The 10,868-nt window shown below is 53.3% G+C and overlaps 1 protein-coding gene across 9 annotated transcripts in view; it reads left to right on the top strand.

Moving 5' to 3' along the window:
- The window catches only part of TMOD1 (tropomodulin 1), an 83,016-nt gene that overhangs the window by 11,184 nt on the left and 60,964 nt on the right, over window positions 1–10,868 (top strand). For all 9 annotated transcript variants that reach the window (XM_070595846.1, XM_070595844.1, XM_070595852.1 and 6 more), the window contains exon 2: window positions 9,566–9,734. In XM_070595846.1, coding sequence (XP_070451947.1) covers window positions 9,615–9,734 — 120 coding nt within the window. In that variant the 5' untranslated portion in view covers window positions 9,566–9,614. The remainder of the gene's footprint in view (window positions 1–9,565; window positions 9,735–10,868) is intronic.

Raw genomic sequence — 10,868 nt, forward strand, 5'->3', positions numbered from 1 at the left:
CCTTCACAGCACCCCTGAGAGCCATGTGTTATGCTCTCATTTTCCAGATGAATCCGTTCACCTCAGAGGCACTAAGTGACGTACCTGAGGCTGCCCAGCCCGTTAGAGCCAGGCAGGGGTTTTGCCCAGGTCCGCGCAACCCCTAGTCCAATCTTTCGCCTCTCACCAGGCTGACCTGAGACAAGACCTCATGTGTAAAATGGGGCTAACGGCCCAGCTTGTCCCCCCTGATGGTGGAGGAAGAGACCATGTGTGTGACACCACCCCAGGGACCTCTGTGTGAGTCTGATCCTCCCAACTTAATTGTAAGCTTCCTGAGGTTAAGGACTGTCTTACTAATTTCTGTTTCTTCCACAAAGGCCCACCACACCCTGCACATAGTGAGTGCTCAATAAATACTCACCCAGTGAATTAGATTATGGAAACTGAGATCCAGAGAGGTACAGCAACTTGCTCAAGGTCACCTGGCAATTCCTCCACCAAAGTCAGGATTTGTAACCAGGTCCCCTGACTCCCATCCCAGTGCTCCTTCTGCCATTGGCCCCAGCTTCCTGTAGACCCCAGAGACCAGAGATTCCAATGGGTTGGAAGATACTAGGGAGGAAAAGGACCATCCCAGTGAGACAAGGCTGCATCTGGCCAGGGCCTTCAGAGTGTGTGTCCTGGGAAGAGGGCTGGGAACAGGTTGCAGGTTGTGTGGTTGTTCTTCTCTCAGAAGGACCCTATGCTTGGCCGAATGCTCTGCAATCAGTTTCTAGAAATTCGGAATTTTATCTTTGGGTGTATATTTTTAAGTGAAGTCTCATGGACAGGGGAGCATGCAGCAGGGCTTGGAGCCTCATCCCACGCAAGTCCCACCTCCTGCTGCCTCTCTGCTTCCTGAGATGGGTTCTTAGACCCCAGCTGCCTCGCCTCCTGGCACCTCCAGCTGCCACCAGACTCCACCTCCCACCCCAGCCCAGCTGCCGCTGGAGCTCTCTGCCCTGGTGCTCAGCTGGCAACTCTGCAGGGCAAGCCTCCCAGCCACTGCTGATCCAGGTGCCCATGGACCTGGCACAGAGGTTGCAATGCCCTTGGGATCTCCTGTCTCCTACCTGCTGCTGGAAGGAGAGATGCCTGGCTTGACATCTGGGGGTGCGTCTGTCCCACATCTGGCAGGGGAGGGAAGCTGGCAGCCAGTGGACTTGGCGTGCATGCTTTGAGTTGCAAGCACCTGTGCGATCACGACATTAAATAATAAAAAAGAAAACACTATGACAAATCAAGAAAGAGACCATGAGAGAAAGAAAAAACTTTACATCTTGGTACCTTTAATGGTGCTTTTTCTTATTTTTGAACAAGAGACTCCAAAGTTCTATTTTGTGGACCTGGCAAGTTCTGTAGCCGGTCTTGCCTGGGAGAATCTTCCAGGAGGCCAGGGTGAGAGCCTGGGCCGTCTGCAGGGGCTCTCTGGGGAAGGAGCCTGCAGGGGATTCAGGCCTCTGCCCCCCCAGCTCTCTCCCTCTCCGTCTCTCCTCCTCTGCGCTCATCTGTCTGGATCCCATCACAGGGACAGCACGCCAAGGCACACTCCCTTCTTGCCCAGAGGGAGCATGAGCGTGGTCGTTGTTTATAAACTGCAAAGGTCTCTGCACATGGAGTGGCTCTTGCTATAATTACTGCGTCACATTTTATGACCCCATTCTAAAATCTAACATCAGGGAAGTTAAGCCCCCCAAAACTTCCACTGCCCACTTGTCTGCCCCTTCCACACTCTACCTGGCCTTCTGGCCCCAGCCAAGGATCGGTTGACTTTCCTGGCCGGGGATAGAATTTGGTTGTCCACCCTGCCCCCAGGGTCTGTTTCCCTGATGACACTTCACTGTGACCTCAGGCGTGTACGCTGAGCCAGGCCAGGGCCACTGAGGTGGGCGGCTGGTCCCACGGGGTTGCTGCCCTCCTGCAGCCCAGCCAGGGGGCCAAGGGGTGTGGGAGCCACGGACTCCTCCCCGGGCAGGGAAGCGCACTCTCACAGGGCTGCTCCCAAGGCTGGGGGAAGAGAGAGGCCATGGGACCCCATTAAGGAGGCTGGGGGACCATGAAGGGGCTGTGCTCCGAGGACTTAGGAGGACTTCTGAGGGTGTGGAGGTGGGAGAGGCACTTCAGGCTGAGGAAACAGCTTGAGCACAGCCCAGAGACGGAAATTTCAGGGGTGGTCGGGGACGAGTGGTCTGGAACTGCTGGAGGGGGAAGGCCTGTGGTGGAATGAGAAGCTAGGGAGGCACAGAGGCCACCAGGTCTCCGAGGGCCTCCCCCCAGGCTGCGGAGTCTGCTGTCTGTCTGGCATCATGGGGCTGTGGGAGGTTCTTCGGCTCAGAAGCAGCGTCAGAAGTGGTTTTCACAAAGATCATTTGGAGTCTGAGTTGAGTGGGGACAAGAAGGTGGGAGAACGGAGGCTGGGAGACGGGTTGGGAGGCTGATGTGAAAAGAGATTTTAAAAAGGCAAGACCGTGAAAAGGGAGAGTAGGGACAGACACAAAGGATGTTGAAGAGATGGGAGTCTGGTCACAAAAGGACAAATACAGTATGATCCACTAGCTGAGGTCCCCGGGGCTGTGAGACTCAGAGACAGAAAGCAGAAGGGCGGCTGCCAGAGGCGGGACGTGGGGATGGGAGTTAGTGCTCAGCCGGTCCGGAGTTTCAGTTGGGGAAGACAAGCAAGTCCTGGAGATAGCTGGTGGTGGTGGATGCCCAGCAATGTGAATGTACTTAATGCCATTGAACTGGACACTTAAACAGGTTAAAATGGTAAATTTTATGTTATGAGTATTTTACCAAAATTTTTTGAAAACTATAACGTTCAAAAAATTAAATAAAAGAGAAAGAGAGAGAGGACTGACAGGTGTGACGGACCAGAGCTGGGCAGGGTGGTAGAGGGAGAGCTCAGGATGGCCCCGCGAGCCTGGCCTGCGTGCTGACGGGCAGCGGAGGCGCAGTCGCCCGAGTGAGGAGTTGGCGGTGGTGGTGAAGGGGCCCACGCATGGGGTTGGGCGTGTTCAGCCTGAGGGACCCCAGGAGATGTGCCCACAGGGAGCCTGGGCTGCAGGGAGACCATTGGAGAGTCCTCAGCTGTAACATACCCCACTTGGGAGAAGAGGAGAATCCCCAGGGGGAGCGTGAGAAGAGGGCAGAGCCTGGGAGAAGAGGTGGGCCCAGAAGAATAGCCATCAAGGAGACTCAGAAGGAGGGGCCGGAAAGGAAGGAGGGCAGCCAGAGCCTGAGCTCTCACTCTTGTTGAGCTGCAAGGAGCAGGGCCTCATTCAAGGTGAGGGAGCGTGGGGCGAGGGGTGGGCCTCGCAAGGACTGTGGGGGGATAGGAGCCTCATTGAATGCAACATGAGCCAGAGCCATCCAGGCCTGAGGGGACGGGGACACGGTGTCCGCCATCTCCCTCCCAGCCCCGTGAAGTCCCCATCCTCCGAGGACTCTGGCTCGCCCTAACATCTCTTCCCTCGTGGCCTCAGCTTCCACCTGCTCCTCATAGTCACCTGTCTTCACCCCAGCTTCCCCTGCCACTTGCCTCATTGTCCCTTATGTCCCAGTCCAGTGCTGCCATGCGTTGAATCGTATCCCCCCAAAAGGTGTACCTGTGAATGTGACTTTATTTGGAAAGAGGGTCTTTGCAGATGATCAAGTTAAGACAAGGTCATAGGGCAGGCCCTATCCAGTATGACTGGTGTCCTTATATAAAGGGGACCTTTGGACACAGACATGTACAGAATGGGAAGGCTGCCAGCTCACAGCTTGGAACCCCTGAGCTCCCAGAGTGGAGACAGGGGCCTGGAACAGATTTTCCCATAGAGCCCTAGGAAGGAGCCATCCCTGCTGACACTAGACTTTGGGCTTCTAGCCTCCTGAACTGAGACAATAAATTCCTGTGGTTTAAGCCCCTCAGTTTGCGGCACTTTGTTAGGGCAGCCCCAGGAAATTAGTACTAACGCCATGAAATAAAGGAACTCATTCGCCCATCATCTTTTTGTTTTTTCCCAAGCGCCTCATAGGTCATCGAATAGCCAATCAGTTGGCTGCCCTTGAGCCAGGCAGCCACTTTGTCCAATCAGCTGAAGGGGTTGTCACATGATGTAAAGCATGGCTGTCCCCAGAGGTGCCCCTTGAAGGAGGGCAGGGGGGAGACAGCTCTCTAGGGAGGAAAGGGGGACATCTCAGGCATTCTGTGTCCCTAAAGCCAAGGGAAGAGGTGCAGGCTTCACTGATGAGGCATCATGGCCTAAAATCCCTTTAGCCAAAGAGAAGGACAAAGACGGGGTGGGGTGAGGAATCAGCTTTGTTCATAAATCAGCATCTCTTCGCCGTGATCAAGACGTTCCCTGTGGCTGCCATAAGGAGATGGCAGAACTGGAAAATATTCCTTTGAGCTGTGACTCACCTCCTCCTGACCTCGGGGGGTACAGTCATAAATTAAGATGCCGCCCGGCCCCTCCTCCCTGAGTGTCCCCGGGGGCGGGGGGCGGATGCTGGAGAAGCCATTAGCAGAAGTGGAGGGACCCACTTCCTGTGAAAGATTTAAAAGCACATTTGGTCCTCCAGGAGCTTCCCCGGCTCGGAGCTTTCATTTCTGACGTTTCCTGATGGATGGCCTCAGCCCTTGACCCTTTCATTTTTGGACCCACTGTCCAACCTGCCTACTTTTACTTCCTGACACGGCTTGTAAATCCTGTTTTTCATATTGAGCAGCGGCTGAAGGCTCCTGCCGCTGAGGAGCAGGGAGGCCGGACATGCTCTTGGTGTAATATACACACCAGATTTGGGAGACTTAGGGTTTTAAACGTGTTTTAAATTTATTGAGCTGCCCTTTTATTTTTCTACCAACTCTTACTCAGGACCCAGTTTATAAAGCAGGTGACAGAGGTGCAGCCATGCTGGGAGTCCGGGCGGCTTCCTCACCCCTCCCTGCCTGTCACTCCCCTCTTGGGGTCCCGGCCCTCCCAGACCTGGTCTGATCTTTCCATTTTAAAGATGGGAAAACAGAGGATCTGAGAAGAAAAGGGGCCTGCCCAAAGTTCTAAAGACACTAGACCCAAACCCGAATGTGCCCATTCCCTGCCAGCAGCTTCAGCAGGCAGAGGGGACATGAAGACAAATAAGACATGGGTCCTTATCTGAGGGAAGTTCAGTCTGACGACAGTGTCTGGGGAGCGGCAAGGGGAGAGGCTGCGACCACAGCAGCAGCCTCACGCTCGTGGCTCCCGTCTGTGGAGCCTGTGTGGACCACGCCCCAGCCCAGGCTGTCACCTCAGCTGCTTGTCACCACTTCATCCTCGAAACACCCTTTGGGGCGAGTCCCGTGACCCTCTCACTGTACAGAAGGAGAAACCCCGTCCAGTGATTCTCAACTTTCTCTTTTCGCGGCTGAATCCTTCCTTCAAAGGAAGTCTTCCACGGAAGCTCAAATAAACCAGCAAAACCAGGGGGAGCTCCTCACCTAGCCTCTCGTCCTGAAGCCCCTGCAGGGGCCCCCAGGAGCTGTCCAGAGCCTGAGATCTCCCCTGGGCACGGTTTAAAGACCAGCCCTGTGATCCACTTCTCAGATGTCTCCAGGAGGGCTGGGTCACCAGCAGAATTCCCTGGCCCACTTGTGCTCGTTGCACAGGTGAGCGGATGGGGGCCTGGAGGAGCGGAGGCGCTCGGCAAGCCTCACCCCGGGAGTGACCGCCACAGCCCACGCTCCAACCGGAGTCTTAAGACTCTCAGGCCTGTGTCCATGTGTGACGCCTCTTTTATTAAGAAACGGAGGCCTTTTATGAACAGTTACACAATACCATCTCTTCCACGCGGTACTTGAAGGCCGGGCTTGCAGGGGCCCTGTTAACGCACGGTTTTCATCCTCCTCCCACCCCGTGCCCCCACCTCCAGTCCCCGCAGGTCGCCCCATGGGAGGAGAATCTTGCTGGAGGGAAACCATCCTGGGAGCCAAGTGGCTGAGTGCGGCTTGGAGCTGACAGCTTCATAGTTTACCTTAGGAGTTCTCCGTTCCTCTCAGCTTATTTAATGTAATGCCTCATCACCCCATAATATTCACAGGACACTTGACATTAAAAAGGGCCTTTTAAATCCCTGAAATAGGACTTTTTAATTCAACAGCACCTTGCAGTGTGTAATTGGTACAGTGCCTTTCCTGGGCGTGCTAAGAGGGAGACTTCTTTAGGGAATTTAATGACTGCCCCCTCAGGGTGGCAGCTCTGGAGGTGGCCTGCCACCCCAGCCCCATCCCTGCTGCAGCAGGCCCCATAGCTGCCACCTGCCTCTCTCTTCTTGCTCCTTTTTCCCAAGCCGGCTCTGACATGGATGCCTCTCTCCCTGGCTCCCTCATCCTGGCTCGTCCTTTCTCCCATAAATAAGTTACGTGGCAAAGACAACAAGCATGGGAAGCTCCCAGGGGCCTGAGACTGTCCCAGCTGGTCCCGTCCCTGTGTCCCTTCCTGTGTGGTTCTGAGCGGCTCCCTCATGTGACCCAGAGGTGAATCTGAGGCTGTGTGTCCCAGACTTGTTTCATGAGGTTCCAATTCCAGGAGCACTTTCTCAGAGACATGGTTTTATGGTCAAAAGGACTGAAAACTTCTGCTTGTAACCTGTCCCTCTTGGAAACATTCAGTGTGTGGAAGCATGCCGACATTTTTGAGGAGGCCTGGAGCCCAGAGGCCTGTGACTCAAAACCGAGTGAGCACCAACAGCGTGTTTTGCAGCCCACATAAGAGAGGCTGGTTCAGAGGTGGTCCTGGAGTCTCTGCGAGTTGCTTCTGGAAGCTTCTGAGCCCTTCGATCGGGTCCCTCTTGGCCCCAGGATGAGACCAAAGATCCTCTCCTGGCTCCACTCAGGAAAAGCCAAATTCGGCTGTCCTCTGAGGGCTTCAGGAAAGTTTTTTGGTCTATCCCGGAGCATTGTCAGCTGGTGTGCTTCTTTGGAAGTAAATAGAAATGAATCAAAGAGGGGCCTGTTTGTGGTCTGGATGTTGCATTCTCGGGGTCTGGTCAGAGGAAGGTCTGAGGCCAAGCTGAGCTGTTCTTAGAGGAAAGGATGGCACCACGGCTTTCTGTATTTGGAAAGCAAGTCCCTTCTTATCAAGCCAGCTGTCACGTGCTGGATTTCTCCACAGACGTGCCCACACATGCACAAACTTACATTAAGAACGCTCAGCTCAGCTTTCTGAAATGCAGGCTTTTGCTGTTAGCTAAATGAACTTGGCTTTAGCTTCTTTTTAATTGTTTTAGTTGTTTTTAATTAACAACCAATTCCAGCTTTTTGATTGATTAGTTGGTTATCTCTTCCCAGTTTTCATTTTTCTCTATTCTGGAAGATTCCATCTGTCACTTCACAGATGAGCCATGGTTTTGTTTGTTTTCATGGGGGTCTAAAAAGGCAAAACCCTGTGCAGAAGGTGACACCAATTGTATTCAGGGGCCGCCGTGACAACGTGCCACAAACAGAACGGCTTTCACAGCAGAAAGGTGTTGCCCCTACATTCTGGAGGCTGGAAGTCCAAGATGAGGTGTCGGCAGCGTTGCTTCCTTCTGAGGCCGTGAGGATCTGTTCCAGGCCTCTCCCCCGGCTCTTGGTGGTTTGCTGGCAATCTTTGGGGTTCCTTGGCTTGTAAAAGCATCCCCCCATCTCTGCCTTCATCTTCACGTGGTGTACTTCCTGTGGGTGTGTCTGTCCAAATTTCCCCTTTTCCTAAGGACACCGGTCATGTTGCATTAGGAGCCCACCCCCCTCCAGTGTGACCTCACGTATACTTAACCAATTATGCCTGCAAAGACCCTATTTCCAAGTAATGTCACATTCGCTCTTACAATGTGGTGCGGGGGTTAGAACTTCAACATAAGACTTTGGGAGGGGGGACGGAATTCTACGTGTAACACCAGTTCAGTGTGCAGTGCCACGTTCCATCCGCACCATCTAAGGAAGCCCTCCACTGCTGCCTCACCTTTTAGCCCGCCAGCTTCAGAAAGGAGGGCGGACAGCTAACTCACGTAGGTTGAAGGACAGGTGGGAACAGACTCAAATACGGAGATGCTGGAGCTTCTGCAGCAAGCTGACATTTTCTAAGAGGAAAGGGGCCCAGCCTCTCCTCAAGGCTTTCTGTCTAGACCAACCAAGGCAGGCAGAGGACTGGAGTTGGGTTCATTTCAGCACGAAACTTCCTGCTGTGTGTATAGTCCTGAGTTGGGCCCTGGGGAGAGCAGGAGGAAGTAAACCAGGCCCTGCCCATGGGGAAGCCATGGAGACAGACACGTGAGCTGCGTGGAGCGGTGTGGACCCAGTGCTATGGTCGTGATGACCTTTGCTGAGTGAGGGGACACTGAGGCTTCACAGGAGGTAACATGAGCCGGGCTCGTCATGTTATCAGACGGATCCGGCCAAGCTGGAAGGCAGAAGGGCGTAAGGCCCTGTCGTGTCTCCCAGGCTGCATGAGAGGCAGTGAGGTGTGAGGCGAAGCAGCTGGGGTCCGAACGGGGTCCTGAGTCAAGCCCCAGGCCGTCCCTCAGTTTCTTCATTGAGAAAATAGTTTTAGTTGAACGACTCAACTTACAGGGTGTGGTGTCAGGATCAGATGAGTTCAGAGGTGTGAGAATGTCATGGTTATGGGAAGTAGCAGACACGGGACCCAAACACAGGGCCTCCGTGTCATCTGTGACATGGGAAATGAGCAGTAGCCTTCTCTAGCCAAGGAGAGCAGCCTGGGCGGTGGCAGACCTGGACCCCCCGGGCCAGCCGGCTCCCTCAGGCGGGAGAGGAGGGTCTGGACGAGGCAGCCTGCTCTGGCCGTGACAGGAGCTGATCCTGTGAAAGAGGCGCTGGGATACAACGGCCAGAGCCAGTGCACTCAGAGCGCCAGCAGACCTGGGTGCCAGCGGCCACTTCCTGGCCGTGTGGTTTGCTCGAGTCACTCAACCCCCCCAAGCTCAGCGTCCTCATTGGCAAAATGGGGCTAACAGCAAACACCTGCCCCAGGGCTTGAATTAGGAAACCCGTGTGAGGCGCTTCACCTGGGGCTGGGCAGCTGGTGGTGAAAGTCAGCCAGTGCTGGGGGCTGCTTTGTGTGAGGATGGAAGGCAACGTTGTAGGGAGGGGCCTACGGGCAGCACGGGCTCCGTTAACCGTTGGTGCTCCCCCTCTTCTCAGGTCAGCCTGGGCAGGCTTTCCAGCATTCGTGTTTTCCTTCCGGGTATGGGTGAAGGGCACAGGGTGGTACAGAAAATTATTTAAACTACTTCAAGAATAAAATAGGTTCAGGCCCTCATAAGCCGTTTATAACCACCTATTACTCGTGCTTAATGGCCGTGCCAACACCGCCCATCACATTCATTAACTCGCCTGCCCTCGGGACTTCACCTTGCGCAGTTTTATTAGAGAATTAGTCCAACGTAGTGCAGTGTTCCGCTACAGTAATTAGTATCCAGACCACTTATAAAACGTGCCCGGGCCACCGTGGGAGTGGCAGCATCTATTTGCTCTGAGAGAGCAAATCCGAGAAGGGTCTTTCTAAGATTTTTCTCTTTCTGGTAGGTCAGAGATCAGTACAGAAACTCAGAAGACAAAGGCAGGTTCTTCTACGATGTCGTACCGACGAGAACTAGAGAAATACCGCGACCTGGATGAAGACGAGATCCTCGGAGCCCTAAGCGAGGAAGAGCTCAGGACCCTGGAAAATGAGCTGGATGAGTTGGACCCTGACGTGAGTAGGCACTACAGGCCAGCACGCTGTCACAGTGCAGGCAGCACCATCGCCACCTGGGGGAGGGGCAGGTGCCGACTTCGGAAGCTACCCCTTCCTCTTTCCTTTTTTGGCAATGACATTGGCATAACATTGCCTTTGGAGGGGTGTGTGTGTGTGTGTGTGTCTGTGTGTATATGTGTGTGTGTGTTGTATCAGTCAGGGTTCTCTAGAGAAACAATAGGATATATATACATATAAAAAGAGATTTGTTATAAGGAGTTGGCTCACATGATCACAGAGGCCAACAAGCCCCGAGATCTGCAGTGGGCAAGCTGGACCCAGCAGAGCTGGTAGTGTCGTTCGAGCCTGAGTCCAAAGAAAGAGAGCCAATGGTGTAGTCTCGGTCACCCAGGCTGGCAGGCTCAAGACCCAGGAAGAGCCGGTGTTTCAATATGAGTCCAAAGGCAGGAGGAAAACTAATGTCCGAGCTCAAGCAGTCAGGCAGAAGGAAATTCGCTCCTGCTGGTGGGAGGTCAGCTTTTTCTGCTCTATTCAGACCTTCAACTGATCGGATGGGGCCCACCCTCCTCAGGGGAGGCAATCTGCTTTAGTCAGTCTATCAATTCAAATGTTGTTCTCGTCTAGAAACACCCTCACAGACACACCCAGAATGATGTTTAACCAAATGTCTAGGCACCCGTGGCCCTGTCAAGTTAACATACGGTATTAACCATCACAACACTCTTTGTCAACTTGGCACCCATACAGATCTCCTTAAACCACACTTATCTCCCTGTAAAGACAATAACAAGGTCATAATTCTGCTAACATGACACAACTACCCCATGTACCACCTTCCAGAAGAGGAGGCAGAGTCCTTGAGCGATGTTCACTCTTCTCCTTGATATCCCGTAACTTAAGGACTATAAGGTAAAATTAACAATAAATACTATGATATAAAATCAATATATCTTATGTTACATGATAGGAGAATAGGAGAAGAAAACAAAGATATTTGCTTAATACACACGTACACACAAACACATTCATAACAAAATAAGGAGGAAATACTCTGCGACAGTTACAGTCCTTGTTTCTCTGACTGGTCCCATGGCCATAGTGATATTTACATCTACCCAGTCTGTATTCCCT

The sequence above is a fragment of the Equus przewalskii genome, chromosome 26, assembly GCF_037783145.1.
Source record: "Equus przewalskii isolate Varuska chromosome 26, EquPr2, whole genome shotgun sequence".
Classification (NCBI taxonomy): Eukaryota; Metazoa; Chordata; class Mammalia; order Perissodactyla; family Equidae; genus Equus; species Equus przewalskii.